This window comes from Kogia breviceps, chromosome 8 (assembly GCF_026419965.1).
Source record: "Kogia breviceps isolate mKogBre1 chromosome 8, mKogBre1 haplotype 1, whole genome shotgun sequence".
Taxonomy (NCBI): domain Eukaryota; kingdom Metazoa; phylum Chordata; class Mammalia; order Artiodactyla; family Physeteridae; genus Kogia; species Kogia breviceps.
In genome coordinates this window covers 1,874,208-1,892,279 of record NC_081317.1, presented here as the reverse complement: position 1 = coordinate 1,892,279, position 18,072 = coordinate 1,874,208, and the positions used below count along the sequence as shown (strand labels likewise).

Here is an 18,072-nt window from a genome sequence, read left to right as displayed (position 1 = left end):
GGTCCTTGGCTTTGTTTAATAGCTAAACTATTATAATTTTTACTTGTTTGACTGTTTTCCTTTCTTTCTGTAGTATCTCACTTCTCTGATTAAATGTACTCTTTGGAACTCTGGGAAGGCCTAGGAGGCTAAAGGTTTTCTACAAACAAGAGGCAAGTGGAGGACATGGGGCGGGGTGGGAGGAGTCTGTTCCAGGAAGGCCCCGTAGGGTCCTGCTTGGTTACATTAGGACATTGGGGGGTTTTGACCCTTCCCCACAGGACATTGTTGATAGTACTTTTCCTGATGCTATTTGAACTACAGTCCTGTAAACAAACCTTCATCAAAACTCCATCGTGCTTCCTCTTTATTCACTCACTCATGTGCCCTATTCATTCCACAAACACGGACCCTGCTGGGAGACACATGAGCCCACGACTCTGACCTAGATCAACTCTATCTCAGCCCCCACTTTTTGTTATTTCTCTCAGCAGCCCCTCCACACTTTTTTTTTTTTTTTTTTTTGCGGTACGCGGGCCTCTCACTGTTGTGGCCTCTCCCGTTGCGGAGCGCAGGCTCCGGACGCACAGGCTCAGCGGCCATGGCTCACGGGCCCAGCTGCTCTGCGGCACGTGGGATCTTCCCAGACCGGGGCACGAACCCGTGTCCCCTGCATCGGCAGGCGGATTCTCAACCACTGCACCACCAGGGAAGCCCTCCACACTTTTAAGAAGTTAGGAGATTAAGAGAACTGATGACTCTCTAAGTCTCTCAATCTAGTCCCAACTTGTTAGATCCAACCACAAACTGTATGCAACAAGCCACTTAAGTTTTGGTGACCTTCAAGAGGCCGTTCTGAGAATTAGCACAGTCACCCTGGAAAGACTTTTTTTATTTTTTATTTTTTTATTTTATGCTTCCACTAAGCAAGACTCAGAACACAGTCATCTATAAGTACTCAGGTTTTGCAGCCAGGGTACCACACCTGTCTCATCTGTGCCCTCTTAGCCATTTCTTCTGCCACACTCAAGGCCAGGCTCTCACCTGTCCCTTAGATGCTCGGACTTTAACATGCACGGAAACACCTGGGGACCTGTCATGAATAAAGATCTTGAGCCCCACCACTTATAAACTGAATCTCAGTCTCGGGGTGGGCCCCGTAATGGCTTGTTAGCTCCAAACTATCCTCATGCACACTAATGCTTGAAACAGACCCAGAGAGACAACAGCAGTGACCTCTTCATTCCCGATTGTGTTTTTAATATTTCATCTAGTGTGTCTTAAATATCTTTACTAAAATAATCTTCTCAAAAATCTTCAATGGCTCCTAATTGTCTAGTAAAAAGTTTATCTGACTTTTCGGGATTTCCAAACATGTAAACCTAGCTAAAATTTTAACTTTTCACTCCTAATCTACACAAAACGTATACAGGATAATTTCATGTTTCTTAAATATTGATTATATTTTTCCATCTCTAGCTTTGCTCACTTTGTTCCCTCTTGTTAAATTCTTATCAGTCCTTCAAGTCTGTCTCAAATTTCTCTCTTCCTTAAGAGGAGTGTACTTGCCTATGTTTTCTTCTAGGAGTTTTAGTTTCAGGTTTTACATTTAAGTTTTTAATCCATTTTGAGTTTATTTTTGTACACGGTGTTACAAAGTAGTCCAGTTTGATTCTTTTGCATGTAGGTCCAGTTTTTCTAACACCATTTATTGAAGAGGCTGTCTTTTCCCCATTATATATTCTTGCCTCTTTTGTTGTAGATTAATTGACCATATTAGTTGGATTTATTTCTGGGCTCTCTATTCTGTTCCATTTACCTGTGTCTGTTTTTGTGCAAGTACCATACTGTTTTGATGACTGTAGCTTTGTACTATTGTCTGAAGTCATAGAGCATGATACCTCCAGTTCTGTTCTTCTTTCTCAATATTGTGTTTGGCTATTTGGGTCTTTTGTGTCTCCATACAATTGTTAGAATTATTTGTTCAACTTCTGTGAAAAATGCCATTAGTATTTTGGTAGGGATTGCATTATATCTGTAACTTGGCTTGGTTAAAGATATAACTTGTATGGTCATTTTAACAATATTAATTCTTCCAATCCATGAGCATGGTATATCTTTCTCTCTGTGTCATCTTCAATTTCTTTCATCATTGTCTTAGAGTTTTCTGAGTACAGGTCTTTTACCTCCTTGGTTAGATTTATTCCTAGGCATTTTATTCTTTCTGATGCAATTGTAAATGGGATTGTTTCGTAATTCCTCTTTCTGATAGTTCATTGTTAGTATATAGAAAAGCAACAGATTTCTGTGTATTAATTTTGTATCCCTCCGCTTTACTGAATTCATTTATTAGCTTTTGGGTGTCATCCTAAGGATTTTCTCTATACAGTATCATGTCAACTGCAAACAGTGACAGTTTTACTTCTTCATTTCCAATTCGGATTTCTTTTATTTCTTTTTCTTGTCTGAGGACTGTGGCTAGAACTCCCAGTACTATGTTGAATAAAAGTGGTGACAGTGGACATCCTTGTCTTGTTTCTGATCTTAGAGGAAATGCTTTCAGCTTTTCATCATTGAGAATGATGTTGGCTGTGGGCTTGTCCTATGTGGCCTTTATTATGTTGAGGTTTGTTCCCTCTATACACACTTTGTCGAGAGTTTTTAATCATAAAAGTATGTTGGGTTTTGTTGAAAGCTTTTCTGCATCTATTGAGATGAGCATATGATTTTTATTCTTCAGTTTGTTAATGTGGTATATCACATTGATTGATTTGCAGATATATTTGCATCCCTGGGATAAATCCCACTTGATCCTGGTGTATGATCTTTTTAATGTACTGTTGAATTCACCTTGCTCATATTTTGTGGAGGATATTTATGTCTACGTCCATCAGTGATATTGACCTATAATTTTCTTTTTTTGTAGTGTTTTTGTCTGGTTTTGGTATCAGGGTGATGCTGGCCTCATGGAATGAGTTCAGAAGTGTTTCCTCCTCTTCAATTTTTTGGAATAGTTTGAGAGGGATAGGCGTTAACTCTTCTTTAAATGTTTGGTAGAATTCACCTGTGAAGCCATCTGGTCCTGGACTTCTGTTTGTCAGAGTTTTTTAAATTACTGATTCAATTTCATTCCTGGTAATTGGCCTGTTCCTATTTTCCGTTTCTTCCTGGTTCAGTCTTGGGAGACTGTGCATTTCAAGGAATTTGTCCATTTCTTGTCCATTTTATTGGACATGCGTGTGGTCACACCACCACGGTTGTGACCAGCGACACTCAGGCTGACCTCCCGGTGCTGAGGTTGAGGCCCCGAGCGCAGCACGGCATCTGCAGCTGCGTGGAAGCCCACTGACCCTGCCCGGCCCCACGGTTTCATTCTGAGAGAAGTGATTTCCCGCTTCTGCAGTTACAGGCCCGACTTCCTGGCATGGTTCTAAAGAGCAAGGGGTTTTGTTGGGAGGGGGAGCAACTGAGAGCTGGTAGGGGCCCAGGTCTCCTCCCAGGTCCCACTTTCTGGGGCAGCGCGTGACCTGGGGGAAGCTGAGCCCTTAGGTCTCAGTCTCCCTCCCACAATGGACAATGCCAACTGCCCAAGGCCAGTGGGTGCTTTTTCTTCCTTTTCTCTCTCTCTCTCTCTCTCTGTTTTTTTCAGTTTTATTTTTTGGATGGTATTCTATGGAAGCTGAAGGTTCCTGGAAGTTGTGAATAGCTGTGCCCTGAAGGGCATGCTTTGTGGTCTCGGTTCACAGGAACCCCTGAGAACCTGCAGCACGGATGCCCTGCGGCTGGTGGGTTTCTCCCTGGCTGACCTCCCTCTGCCTTGTGTGACCCAGTTCTGAGAGCGGAGCTGTGTTGGAGGGGATGGCCTCTCGCATCTGACCCCTGGGTCCAAGCCGCCTGTGCTGGTGTCCCGGGGGGCCGCCCACTGAGCGGGGGCGGCTTCTAACTACAGAAGTGTACCCTGTCCTGTCTGAGGTCAGAAGTCCACAGTGCGGGCGTCGGAGGGCCGAGGTCCCTCCAGAGACCCCCAGGAAGGATCCTTCCCCACTTCTCCAGTTCCTGGTGTCGCATCAGTCCCTGGAGCCTGGTCTTGCAGAAGCCGCACTCCAATCTCTGCCTCCGTGTTCACATGCCTTCTCCCTGTGTCCCCTCCGTGTCCTCGTGTTCTCTTACAAGGACACCAGACGGTAGAGCAGCCCCTCTTCCAGCACGCCTCATCTGAACTACTTACATTTGTAAAGACCCTGTTTCCAAATAAGGTCCTGTCCTGAGGTTCTGGGTGAACATGTGTTCTGGGGCGACACAATTCAACTCCATAACTGCCTGTGGCTTGTCGTAAAAAAGGAAACCGGGGACCCTGAGCCTAGAGGATTGTCGCAAGAATTAAAGGAGATAAAACAGATCAGGGCGAGGACTGGGGCTGCCCGAGCCTCCTCCTTCTTTCACAGCCCCCACCCTGGGAAAGAGGAGTCTGGGGGCAGCCTGAGGTCCTGCCGTCTCTCCAGTGCACGGGCTCTTTCCTGGTACAGTAACCAGTGGTCTCTACAGGAAAGAAACCGCAGGCCAGACAGCAACCCAGAGCTAGTCTAGGAGACCCCTTAGCCTCCCAGGGTGCTGACAATGACAGTGGCCACCTGGAAAGACCCTACACATTGGGGGGGGGCACAGGGGCCGACCCTCCAAGGCTCCCACCATCCGGAGATATCCCCACCTTGCCCCCGTCCCCCACCCCAAAGTCCACGCCCCCGCCGCCCCGAGATGATCAGACTCAACACTTGGAATGTCCATTGATGGCCTTCGCACCCCCCTAGGCACAGGACACAGGGCATGCGCACAGCCGCCGGGGGCGCTGATCTCAGCTGGACTCAGCGAGACAGATACTTCTGCGCCCTGCTCGACTCCCCTCCAGACTTAGGCACACCCCCAGCGCCAGGGCCCCATCCCTCCCAAGGTGTTGAAGGCGGCCTGCTGCAGCCTTGAGTGGTCTGGAGGGAAGTGCCCTGGGAGGTTTAAGATGTAAGATCCGGTAGATGGAAGATGCAGATACTGTGGGCCTTTCTATCACGCTTACCGACACGGAGCACGCGGCGTTGCTCCGCTGGACCCCCAGACGTCAGGTCACCTTCCCGGCTGGGTGGCTCTGGGGGTTATGATGACTGGCGCTGCCAGCCTTGTTGTCTTTATTGCTACCCTACCTGGGCAGCAGACACTTGCAGAGCTCTCACTACAGGCCAGGCCCGTCCTCGGACCTCCAGCTGAACCCCACGTCACCCCCGCCCCAGCCCGCACGGGGTGGGGTGACCGCAGAGAACCCTTCGCCCAAGGCCACGTCCGTGGGGTTTGGAGGAGCCGATGCCCGAGACAGGAGAGTGTACCAGAAGCATGAGGAAGCCAGCGGGGCCGTAGCCTTTCGGGAGGCTCTGCTCAGCAGGACAGGGTGGGAGGCCCTGAGGGCTGGTGGAGCCCCCAGGAAGGGCAGGCCTCAAGAGAGGGCTGACGGGTGTGGGGGGGGTGACCTCCTTGTTCGGGGCAGACGCCCCCCGCCCCTGGCGCATGTCCCTGGGTCATGGCTGGCATGGGGCTCTCCAGACCCCGGCCGACCCACAGGCCTGCCCTCCAGGACACAGCTGTCCTCAGTGCTGGCTCTGACCTGCCCTTGTCCGAGAGCCCGACCCAGGAAGTGTTCCTGACACTGGCGGCCAGCCTGGACCCACACCCCAGACCCTTCCTCTCTGGGGCCAAGTAGGAGCCGTCCAGTCCCAGGGACACAGGGGACCTTCCTGCTTGGCCTCGGAGGGAAGAAGGCCTCCTATTGTCCCAGCTGAGGAAGTCACCCGCGGGCCCGAGGTTGAGTCACAGGGCATTCGGGGAACTGCGTGGCGGGGAGCCCAGCACAGGCTGGCCGGCTGGCCCTCCTCCTATATAAGAGCCCGAGCCCACTGCCTCGGCCTTCATCTCCCTCCAGAGCCCAGAAGTGCCACCAAGGCTGCAGCCATGATGTACCTCCTGCTTGCCCTGGGCCTGGCCCTCACGTGTGGCACCCAGGCTGTCAGCGTCATCCAGACTATGGAGGGCCTGGACATCCAAAAGGTTCGAGGGTGGCTGGGTGGGTGGTGAGCTGCAGGGCGGGCAAGGGAGCTGGGGTCTCAGAGGCCAAGGGGAGACAGACGAGGCTGTGATGTCTGGGGTCCGCATTCCTCTGCTAGGGCCGCCCTAACAAATACCCCCGACAGGGTCGCTTAAACAACATGGCTGTCGTCTTGCATCCCGGAGGCTGGAAGTCTGAGATCAAGGTGTCAGCAGGGCTGGTTTCTTCTGAGGCCGCTCTCCCGGGCCTGTAGAAGGCTGTCTTCTCCCTGTGTCTTTACCTGGTCATCCGTGTGTCCTAATTTCCTCTCCTTATGAGGTCATCAGTCACACTGGATCAGGGTCCACCCTAATGACCTCATTCTACCTTTGTCATCTCTTTAAAGACCCTGTCTCCAAAGAGTTATGTTCTGAGGCTCTGGGGGTTAAAGGGACACAGTTAAGCCCCTAATAGGGTCTCTCTGCCCCCCAACCTTTCCCCACCTCCAGCCACGTCTCCCCAAGATCCAAACATTCCCGCTTGTGTGATGGGCTCCTCTGGGTCCTTCTTTGGGCTCAGAGCGTGTTTAGGGAGAACATTCCTCTCTCGGGGCCGCCTCGGGTCGGGGTGGGACAGAGAGCCCACCGTGGGGACGGGGTCCCCTTCCCGCCCCCCGAGTGCTGATCAGGCCTGCTCCCCAGGTGGGGGGCACGTGGCACTCCATGGCCATGGCAGCCAGTGACATCTCCCTGCTGGACACCGAGAGCGGCCCCCTGAGAGTGAGCGTGGAGGAACTGAGGCCCACGCCCCGGGGCGACCTGGAGATCATCCTGCAGAAACGGTGGGTGTGCCCCCCACACCCCGCCGGGGCTGCAGGCCAGCAGGGGCTGGGCGGCGGCCAGGGCTCCTGGTGGGACCCGGCTGCACTGGAGGCAGGACCAGGGCCCCAGAGACACGGAACGGGGCCCTCGGAGCCCCACCCAGGGTTCCCCACCCAGGGCTTTTTTTTTTTTTAACTTTTATTAATTTGATGCTTCGGAACATAATAAAATAAATGAACGTAAAACATCCTTTTAGTTAACTTGGAAGGGGAGATAAAATCCACTGAAGTGGAAATACGTAGGAGAGATATGTACATTCAGGCAGTTATTTCAATTCTGTGTTAGGTTAAGGATTACGAATGTACTTGAGCAATGGGGAGATGTGTTGCCTCTTTTCTAGTCTGAACACTTCAATATGTAAGGTGAACGGGATGTCACAGGAACGAAGCAGAGTGCAGAGAGCCCCGTGTGGAGGCTGCGGGGTGGCGGTTCCCACAGCGAGCCCCTTCTGCCCTCAGAGTGGGGGTGGGGTGCAGAGATGGGGGCCCGAACCCCAGGATCGTCTGCAGGTGCAGGTCATTGCCCCTGACTGCGGGGCCTGGCCGCTCCTGGCCCTTTTCTCCCTCACTCCGTCTGACCTCTTGTGGCCTGTCCAACCTGGTCACCCGTGGCCCTAGAGGTTACTGTGAGCGCGGCCAAGTCCTGGGTGACCAGCTGGGCCCCAGTGCCCCCCCCCAGCTCGGGCCCCTCCTGGGGCCAGCTTCCACCCCTGGCCCACAGTTTGGCCCGATCGACCGTGCACGGTCGGTGCATGTGGCTCAGGATATGCCTGCGTTTCAGGGAGAAGGACGGGTGTGCTAAGGAGAAAATCATCGCAGAAAAAACCAAGATCCCTGCTGTGTTCAAGATCAACTGTAAGTGCCGGGTCTGTGGTAGGAGCCCCACCACCCGGGGGGCTCTGGGCAGGCGCAGGGGGGCTGGCACCGGGCCCCAGGATGCTAAGGGGCTGGTGGTGACGAGTGACGCTGTTATTACACCGGCTTCACTGCCCTCGCTGCCCCCTGCCCGGTGCAGTGGGGCCAGTGGCCGCGGGCAGGTCCCTGCTAGGCTGGCCTCACTCCCCAAGGTGACTCTCCAAGCTCTCTCTGCCGGGCGGGAGCTCGGGCCCCTCAGGCTGAGCTCGGGAAGCATCTGTGCCCATCCAGGCGGAGCTGAGAGCCACCGTCAGCGGTCTGGGTGCCCCACGGCCCGCAGCCCACCACACGGGTTCCTCCTTCTCCACGAGACGGGTTCCTTCCCTCACCCACCGGCTCACTCATTCCTCACTAAATCCGAGACGAGAAAGCACCGTTGGGGGGCAGGGGGGCTTCCCCCAGGGCCGCTCCCGCCGGGCAGCCTGGGCCACCTTGGGGCTCACTCTCACTCACTCGCTCTTGTCTGTACCAGACAAGAGCTGACCAATGCCAGGGCGCCTGCCCCAGCGGCTCCGGAGCCTCCTGCCCGCACTGGGTCAGGATGCTGGCGTTGCCGCCGACGCTGCCTGACCCTGCGGTGCAGCCGCTGCTGCCCGCTGGCCTCTGCCAGGGCCGCCCTCACTCCTGCCGCCCCAGCTCCCGTGGCTCAGGGCTGCCCTCCTTGGCACGCTGCCCTCCCTCGCTCGGCGGCGCCCGGTCTCACCTGAGGTCCGCGTGACAAACCCATTGCTTGACCACTCTGGGTCCCTGGGGGCATCTTGGGTGGAGTGGGGAGCGTTCCTGAGTCCAGGAGGTGGCGGGATGTCTCTGGCGCATCCATGGTTGATGTGTCTGGGGACGGCTTTGGGGAAGGCGCTGCACCGCGCTGGAGTGCGCGGGGTGCAGGAGGCGCTCCCGGCCCAGACCTCGCCAGGCGGAGGCCACGGAGGAGCTGGCCAGCACTGCCCCCCGCTGGAGCTTACCTCTGCCCTGTCTTGGTCTCCCTTCCAGCCCTGGGTGAGAATAAGATCTTCGTGTTGGACACCGACTACAGGAACTACCTGCTCTTCTGCATGGAAAACACCGCCGACCCCGGGCACAGCCTGGCCTGCCAGTACCTGGGTACGCGCGCCCGGCGCCGGCTTCCTGGGGGGACCCGCAGTGTGGTCCCCGCTGTGAAGAGCGGGTGGGAATGGGGGAGGAGGAGGAGGAGGGGTGAGGGGTCATCGGGAGAGGGCCGCATACTGGGGCCTGGTCTCCTGTGGGCCTGTGGGTGGCTGGGGGCGAGGGACAGACACGCGGGCTGGGGGGCAGGCGCCCTGCATGCACTGGGACCGCTGGGACCTTCTCGATGGAGCCGGGCGGGTCGCTGTGAATCCAACAGCCTTTGTGACCGGGGCCTTCCAATTACTTCACCAACTGAGAATTCAGTTACAAAGACATCTTTCAACTATAACGTCCTGAAAACAAATGTCAGGTGACATCTTCATTGTCACAGAAGATGTGCCATTGTGTGTTCCCAGGGAAGCGGCCGTGGGCATCAGGCAGTGCAGGCTCTTGGTCATAAGTCAGCAGGCCCCGGGGTGGGGCGGGGTGGGAGGAGGAGACCCAGACATCCGGAGGGGGGTGCCTTTCCTCTTACGACCGAGCAGACCCCCTGGGGGGGTGGGGCAGGGCCCTCTGCGTCCCCGAGCTGGGGGGGGGGCAGGGGTGCCCCCCGGGACTGACCCCTCCCCCACAGGCAGGACCCTGCAAGTGGACGATGAGGTCATGGAGAAATTCAACAGAGCCATCAAGCCCCTGTCCATGCACATCTGGCTCTCCTTCAGCCCAACCCAGCTGGAAGGTGAGCCCCCAGGCCCCACCCCCGCTCCCTGGGCAGAAGCCACCAGCCCCCGGGGACGACTGCCTCCCTTACTGAGCCCCGTTCTCCCCAGGGCTCCCGGGAGGAAGGGGGTGGAGGCGCGGCACCCCCGAGGCGGGCCCCCTCCCCACCCCCTGCCAGGCCCCTCTGTCCCCGGGGCGTCTGGTCCCGTCCTGACCCTCCCACACGGCTCTCCCTCTCCCACAGAGCAGTGCCGCGGCTAGGTGAGCTCCTGCCGGCGCCCTGGGGGTAACGTAACCCCCTGCCCCACATCCTGGGCACATGCACAGGGCGGGGTCTTGGTGGGGCCCTGGGGTCCCCCTGCGGGAATGGCTGGAAGCTGGGGTCTCTCCTGGCGACTGAAGAGCCGCTGGCAGCGCGCCCACTCTCGAGGGGTGGCCTTTGGGGATGTCGTTGCCTGCGTCCTGGCCTCACTCGCATGCTGACCTCCGCCTGCTCCCTCTGGGCAGGGCTGAGGGCCGAGGTGGAGGCCCCGGAAGCGGGCACCGGTGACAGACACTCCACCTGCGGGGGGAGGCGGGGGTCCCGGGGTGGGGGGCTGGCGAGGGTCCAGCAGGTTCCCCGGGAATCACAGGAGAGCCCCGTGTCCATTTCAGGGCCCGGGAGCCTTGGCCCCTCTGGGGACAGATGATGTCACCCCCGCCTCCCCCATCAGCAGGATCAGGAGGGACCAGGACCAAGGTCACCCTTCTTGGGACCCAGGCCCCTCCGGGCCCCGCCTGGGGTCTCCTGCTCGGGGGCGTTCCTCCTTCAGCAATAAAGGCATAAACCAGCGCGCACTCCTGTCTGAGTCTTTCCTGGCCGATGCGTGTGGGCCGGGGACCCGGGCGGCTCGGGCGGTGACACGGGGCCGGGATCTAAGGTGTCTGCATCACAGGCCTCATGGCACCCGGGGGCCCTGCGCACATCATCGCGGCTCTTTTAAACTTTTGGAAACTAGGTAGGGACGCGGCAGAGGCATCTGCCGGTTAACTTCGCATCTTCAGCCAACACGCAAACTCCGCAAAGGACAGGAAATGGAAAATTGCTGTCACTTAGTCTAATAAATACTGATATAAAAACCGAATTTAGGGTTTCCCTGGTGGCGCAGTGGTTGAGAGTCCGCCTGCCGATGCAGGGGACGCGGGTTCGTGCCCCGGTCCGGGAAGATCCCACGTGCCGCGGAGCGGCTGGGCCCGTGAGCCGTGGCCGCTGAGCCTGCGCGTCTGCAGCCTGTGCTCCGCAACTGGAGGGGCCGCGACAGTGAGAGGCCCGCGTACCGAAAAAAAAAAAAAAAAAAAAAGAAAACTTTGAAAGAACAATAACTCTAGAAAATAAAGAACGGTTCCAGTTCCAGATCTTCTCAGTCTATGGAAGAGAACCAGCAAACCACTGTCAGAGGGATCCTGGCTCATACAGTGTGTCCCGGGGCCCAGAGAGGTGGGGAGTCCGGGCTGTCCTCTAACAAAGCTGTATGGGATGATGCAGGAGACAAAAACGAAGCAGAGCATCGCCTTTTGGAATAAAGATACAAATATCCAAATAATTTATTAACAGGTCGAATCCAACAATGTATTCAGTACATAGTGATTTAAGCCAGGAAATCTAGGATGTTCCCACATTAGACAGTATATAATAAATGTGTTAACAGATTAAGAGAGGAACACCCATATAAGCACCCTTCATTGATTTTAAAATAAATATTTTTAAAGCATCACGAGGCAAATCTTCATGCACCAGGAGGGTCATGCAACACCAGCTGGCTTTGCTGCATATTAATGAACAACCTTAAATCTCAGGGGCTCAGAGCATCAAAGATTTATGTCTTGTCTATGAGAAATCTCCTTTGCAGGTTGGCAGGGGCATCTGCACCTCGTGGTCACTCAAGGATCCAGGTGATGAAACAGACATCACCCGTGAGGTTGCTGGTCACCATGCCAGAGGGGAAGTGTGGACATCCATCCAGTGCTCTATCCTGGGGGGTACACGCACCACCTCCCTTCTCAACCTGTCCCCCAGAGCTGTCACTCAACTAGAATGGAGCCAGAAAGTACAATCCCACCTAGAAATAGAAGGGAACATCCCTAAACTGGTAATTTAAAAAAATGTTTTTAACCAGCTAACATCATACTTAATGGTGAGAGACTGAATGCCTTCCCCTAAGATTGAGAGCAAGGCAAGTTTCCCTCTTCCAGCATTCCTACTCGACATCATACTGAAAGTCTTAGTGCAGTAGGACCAAAAAAAAAGGGGGTGGGGTGTACCTCCCTGGCAGTCCAGTGGTTAAGACTCCATGCTTTCACTGCGGCGGGGTGGGGGTGGGGGTTTGGGTTCGATCCCTGGTCAGAGAACTAAGATCCTGCATGCCATCTGACATGGGCAAAAAAGGAAAAAAAAAGAAAAGAAAAGAAAAGAAAAGGAAAAAAAAGGCATAAGCATTGGAAAGGAAACCTGTAACATGACTGAGAAAGCAAAAAAGAGAAGGAACAAAATACTAAGGTCAGGAATGAAAGAGGGGCTATCACTACAGACCCTACAGACATCAAAAAGATAATAAGGGAATTCTATGAACAACTCTGTATACAGTAATTTGACAACTTAGATGAAATGGACAATTCCTTTAAAAAGTGCAAACTACCAGGACTCATCCAATATGAGCTAGATAATTTAAATAGCCTTACAACTATTAAGAAAATAGAACTCCCCAAAAGACATTTCCAGGCCTAGATTGTTTCACAGGAGAATTACACCAAATGTTTAAAGATTTACCATGAATGCTATACAATCTCTTACAGAAGATAGAAGAGTAGGAAAAATACTTCCCTTCATTTTATGAAGCTAATATTACCAAAATATTATTGGTATTTGGCATATCAAATATTAGTATATTGGTAAAACGGATACCAAAACCATACAATGACTTTTTTTAAAGAAAAACTACAGACTAATGTTTTTCATCAATATAGATTCAACGATCCTTAACAAAATATCAGCAAATAGATTTCAGCAATATACAAAAAGAATCAGACACTATAATCAAGTAGGGTTTATTCCAGGGATGCAAGAAAAAGCATTTGACAAAATTCAACACCCATTCATGATTTTTAAAAAACAGAAAAACGGAACAGAGGGAGTTTTTTCAACTTGATAACGACATCTACAAAAAACTTAGAATTAACGTTGCACTTAACGGGGAATGATGAACCTTTCATCAGTGATGAATGACAAATGATCCAGAGCGTGGGAATAATGTTCCTCTCACCCCTCTTACTCATCTTAGTGCAGGAAGTTCTAGCCAGTGCAAAAAGGCAAGAAAAGGTAATAAAAGGCATTCAGAACTGAAAGGAAGACATAAAAGCACCTCTGTCTGCAGATGACATGAGTGTCTATGTAGAAAATCTCAAGGAATCTAAAAACCTCCTAGAACTAATAAGCGAGTTCACAAGGTGGCAGGATACAAGATAAACATACAAAAATCACTTGCATCTCTACATACTAGCAACGGACATGTGGACATGAAAATTTTAAATACAATACCATTTATAATCATTCCAAAAAAAGTGGAATACTTGGAGATGTAAATCTAATGAAACACACAGGATCTGAAGGCTGAAAATGATGCAATGCTGATAAAAAAATATCAAGGAAGATTTAAATAAATGGAGAGACTGTGTTCATGGACTGAAAGACTGAACAAAGATGTTAATTCTCCTCAAATTGATATGCAGGTTTAATGCAATTCCTATCCAAATCCCAGCAAGCTTTCTTGTAGAGATAGATAAGATTATTCTAAGATTTATAGGGATAGACAAAGGAACTAGAATATAGAATAGCTAAAATAAAAAGAATAAAATGGGAAGAACCAGTCTAACAAATTTCAAACCTTATATAGCTACAGTAATCAAGACGGTGGTATTTGCAGAAGAACCATTAATCAGTGGAACAGAGTAGAGAACCCAGAAATAGACTCACACAAATACGCCCAACTGATATGCAGTCATCTGGACTGGGCATCCCTAAAACCACGCTAAAGGCTCCTAATTTGTGTACAAGATGAGGCTCGCTCAGACCCTGGCATCCTCCCAAGCTCAGTGCTACCTTGGCCAGCCCCTCTGTGTTCAGGCAAGGCTCCCAGCAGACAATGGCCCCCTCCTTGCTGCTCTCCGTGGGTCCCTCATAGGAAGAAGCCCTATTTCTCCAAATCACGACCCAGCACGTAGCACCTTGGAGATTCTGGATTCTGTTACTGTCTGCTTCCCACCTAATCACCAAAGCTGCTCCCATAGAAATCCAGCAGCTGAGCTCCCCTGCCTGTGGGGGATGGAGGAGCCGTGACTGTGGAACACCCCTCGCACTCCAGAACGCCTGACCCCCGTGGCCAATACTCCTGCAGACAGCCCTGCGGGAGCACTTTCCATGGCTCACTAACTTCAAAAAAATTGAGGTCTCTTTTGTGCCTTAAATGCTGCAACTTCTAAACACCTGGAGCGAGGGCTGCCTCTTCCCCAGGCCTCAGTGGCTGGGAGTCGGGCTGGGACAGCTGGGTGGGCAGCAAGTGGCCGCTGGAGGATGGATACGAAGAAAGGGCGCCGGCTGCCAGGCCTCTCCTCCCTCTGGGGCCCTGTGGTCATGGCCCTGGAGAGAGGGCCCCTCCTGCTGCCTGGGCCTGGCCGGGGCCCAGAAGACTCTGGAAGAAGGGCCGATGCAGCCAGGCTTTGTCGCCCGGAAGATAACCATGCCAGGGAAAGCAGGCAGGAGCAGGGTCTATGCACTCCCGTGCTGCCAGGGAAAGCTGCAGTTCAGCCCTGAGGCCGGCGTTAAGATGCTGGGGAGGGGCCCCAGGGCCCTGCCCGAGCACTGGCGGTGTCACTGCTGGGACAACGGGGGTGGACCGGACCTGGGGGTGAGGAGGGGCTCAGAGTCGCTCCTGCCCTGTCTGACCCCGCCTGCACGTCACCCATTGCTGGACTGGGCCAGGGGCGGTTCCAGGATGTCCCTCACCCTCCCCGGACTCAGTCAACACGTGGGGAGCCCACAATGGACCGTGCCTGGACCAGATACAGGAGGAGCTGAAGGAAGTCCGGGAGAAGGCGAGAGAGTAGCGAGGAAGTGGACCACTTCTCCCCCACGCTGGAGGCCCCCAGTTCCTCACTGCAGCCCTCCAGCCCCTCCAGCCCCATCCCGGCACCCCGTGGGTCAGCCCCCCCCCCATAGCTGGGTGTCCCTCCCAAGCCCAGGGGGCTGAGAGCCTGGGGAATGCAGGGACCCCAGCCCGGGGCGCCCCCAACATCCCCCTGCCGGAGAGCCGGGGCCGTCACTAGGTCAACTTGGTAGGATTTGCTCTCCCAGACACCTGTTCTCATTATGAGCTTTAGTGATGAAGCCAGCGTGTAATCTGTGTGAAGCTGAAAATGAAATGAACCGAAAGAGCAAGAAACAGACCCTCGAGTCCGCGTACGGGCACTTCTGAGGGTGAGGATGGCTCTGCAGAGAAATGGGGTGAAAGGCAGCCTTTTCCAGACATGGCGCTGGGTCGTCTGGATGCTCAAGGACAAGAACGAACCTTGACCTTGACCTTGACCTTACATCAAATACGAAGATAAACTCCAGCAGTGTTAAGAGTTGGATGTGCCCCACCCCGGGGATAGGTTGAAGTTCTAACCCGGGACCTCAGAATGGGAGCCTGCTCCTTAGAGGTAGGGTCTTTGCAGATTCTGTCGGTTAACATGAGGTCACAGGGTAGGCCCGACCCAATGTGACTCGTGTCTTTGTGAAGGTGACAAGTGCAGACACAGTCACTCACACAGAGGGAGGAAGACCGGAAGATGACCACGTGCTGACAGAGGTGGGGGTTGGATGGACGTAGCCATGACGCATCCTCCCCTCGCGCCTTTGCAAGGAGCCCGGCCCCACGGATACCTTGACTTGGGATGCTGGCGCCAGGAGGACAGCGCTGCTCTCTCAGCCCTGTCTGTGACGAGGTCTCCTGAAGCTGGGCCAGGCCGGGCCAGCCCTCTCCCTGCACACAGCCCCCCCGTCAGCAGCGGCTTCCCAGGCACCGTGAGACCAGCCCCTTCGGGAGGCCCCCAACCAGCCGCTGCCGAAAGACGAATGACAAAATCCAGCAGCCCTGGGGACAAGAGTCCTGTCCAGCTGGAGTAGAGGGGCCTGGCAGAGGGCGCTCACCAACTCGAGCGGACGGCGCGCCGACGTGGACACCGCTGAAACCCTCTGCAGCCGCGGGAACACGGCGCACGGACGAAATACCAAAGTCTCCGGACACCCAACCTTACTACTCTGTTCCCAAAGCGCTTCCACCGGCCTGGGGCTCCCAGCTCGACAAAGCCCCTCCCATTTGGGCTGGTGGAGGGTGTCCCCGACCGTCCAGCCGCCCACGCTGCCAGATCCTCAGGCCCTCAGGTCACCCTCATCCTGGGGCGGGTGGAGACCTGGAGAAAACCTCTGGGGAAAACAGTCATCAGATCAACACAGTAATAGCTCCACCGCCTTCTTTCTACTTATTTTGGTACAACGCACGAAAAAGTGCAAAACAGCCGCGTGCAGCTCCGAGAATCATCACACGGCAAACCCCGCGTGCCCGCCGCCCAGGAGGCCCCCAGGCGTAGCTGTGTGTCCCCATTCCCACGGCTCCAGAGCCACCGCGTGAAGAGCCCACAGCTCCGTCTCCTGGTCTTCTGTCGGTGACCCTGGGGCGGCCTCCAGGCCGGGCTCCGTGCACAGACCTGGGTGGGGAGGCACCCAGGAGAACAGCGGGCGCACGCAGGGGCGCTGGCGGCCCGTGCACGTGGCTCTCCCGTGTCTCTGAACTGACCAGCACGCCTTCCCCAGAGCATCGACTCATGCCACCCCACGTCCTTGTCATCACTGGTGCGACCACGTAACTGAAAGTGGGGTCGGGCTGCTCGCTGCTCTAAAGCCATTAAAGAGACAAGTTTGGTGGATAGGAAAGTTTGCTTTATTTCCAAGGCCAGCAACCGGGTGTGGGGGCGGGGACCAGGGAGGGGGGAGGGCAGACTCGTGTCCAAAGGCCGACTGGGCCCCCACTGACAGGTGACAAGAGCTTTTATAGACAGAGAGAGGGGGCTACATGCGGAGACAGCACAGTCAGCTCTGACAGTCATCTTGAAACTGGTCCTGCGGTGGTCTGATCAGCGTCATCTGGATTGTTCTAAGTACAGTTCGTCTTCAGTTCCAGCGTCGGTTTGTTCCCGTTTCCTTGAGGCCAGTTCTCAGAATTGCAGCAGCTTATGTCATGGCTACAGCCTGGTCATCATGTAGTTAACTTCTTCCACCCGGTGGGGGTCTCAGTATCTATGACAGCTCACAGGATACGGCTCAGAATATTATCCATAGCCCTTGAGGAGGAACTAAAGGTCCTCGACTATGCTTAATGACTAAACTATGATTATTTGGTCTCCTTTGACTGTTTTCCTTTGCTTCTGCATTTTCTCACTTCTCTGATTGAACTTATTCTTTGGCTAAAGTTTTCCCACAGACAAAAGGCAGGTGGAGGACATGGTGGGGAAGGACCAAGGGGTCCTGTTCCGTTTCAATCAGGCATTTTACTTTTAGTCATTTAGGGCACTGGGGGTGGGGGTGGCTGAAATCCCATTATAACTTTCATTTCTTGGATCACTAACGGGGCTAAAACACTCTCTCATGGTTTTGGTGTCTTTGTCAAATGATAACTGAGGTCTGTTGCCCATTTTCTACAGTTGTGTCTTTTTCTTGTTGATTAGCAGCTGCTTTTTATATATCGTGGACAGGAGCCCTTGGCTACATGAGTAGTTTACCTCTGCCACCCTGGGGCTGAATTTTTCACCCACTTCATTGTGTCTTGCAGGGAACGGGGCTCTAGCCTCTGACAGTGCAGCAACTGGTGGCTTCCAGCTGGACTCGGCCAAAGGGAGGCCCCCCAGGCAGCAGGATCGAGAGTCTGGGGTGCTCACCCCCCACTGCCCCTCCCTTAGGCTGCACCTCAGCCATGCTGTGTCCTTCTTGGGGGCCCTGCCTACACCTGCAGCCCAGAGTCCACCACCCGCTCCCCGAGGCCCCCGAAGCCAGGGCAGTAACACCTCCCTTGTGGGTTCCGCCTAACCCTTCCCACCGCTTCTTCGGGAGCCCTTTCCCCAAGCGCTCTTTCATTAGCCCTCTGGATGTGCTGTTCTTGCCGGGACCTTGACCGCTATCCTACTGTAAGTGTGTCCTGCGGCTGCTGCATCAAAGGTGCCCTGTCTGATGCAGCAGCTTTGTGTGCGTGGTCCCAGGGCCTACGGGACCGGACCCAGGATCCTGGCACAGGTGCAGGGTTGAAGGCTGCTCTCCTCCCATGATGGGGCAGGCGTTGCTCATCCACCCCTGCTCCGGCCC

General features: G+C 54.2%; 2 protein-coding genes across 3 annotated transcripts in view; one reads left to right on the top strand and one right to left on the bottom strand.

The window, feature by feature from the left end:
• RPL7A (ribosomal protein L7a) overlaps nucleotides 1-18,072 on the bottom strand; it is a 187,105-nt gene that overhangs the window by 31,781 nt on the left and 137,252 nt on the right. The window lies entirely within an intron of this gene.
• PAEP (progestagen associated endometrial protein) lies at nucleotides 5,922-10,481 on the top strand. 2 transcript variants are annotated; one of them, XM_067040334.1, is made up of 6 exons: nucleotides 5,922-6,066; nucleotides 6,745-6,884; nucleotides 7,705-7,778; nucleotides 8,829-8,939; nucleotides 9,559-9,663; nucleotides 10,277-10,481. In XM_067040334.1, exons 1-6 carry the CDS (start codon nucleotides 5,971-5,973, stop codon nucleotides 10,468-10,470), a joined length of 720 nt encoding a protein of 239 aa, XP_066896435.1. In that variant the 5' UTR covers nucleotides 5,922-5,970; the 3' UTR covers nucleotides 10,471-10,481. The 2 variants fall into 2 exon arrangements, with proteins under 2 accessions (XP_066896435.1, XP_066896434.1); XM_067040333.1 differs by having other exon boundaries at nucleotides 9,559-9,905; nucleotides 10,299-10,481.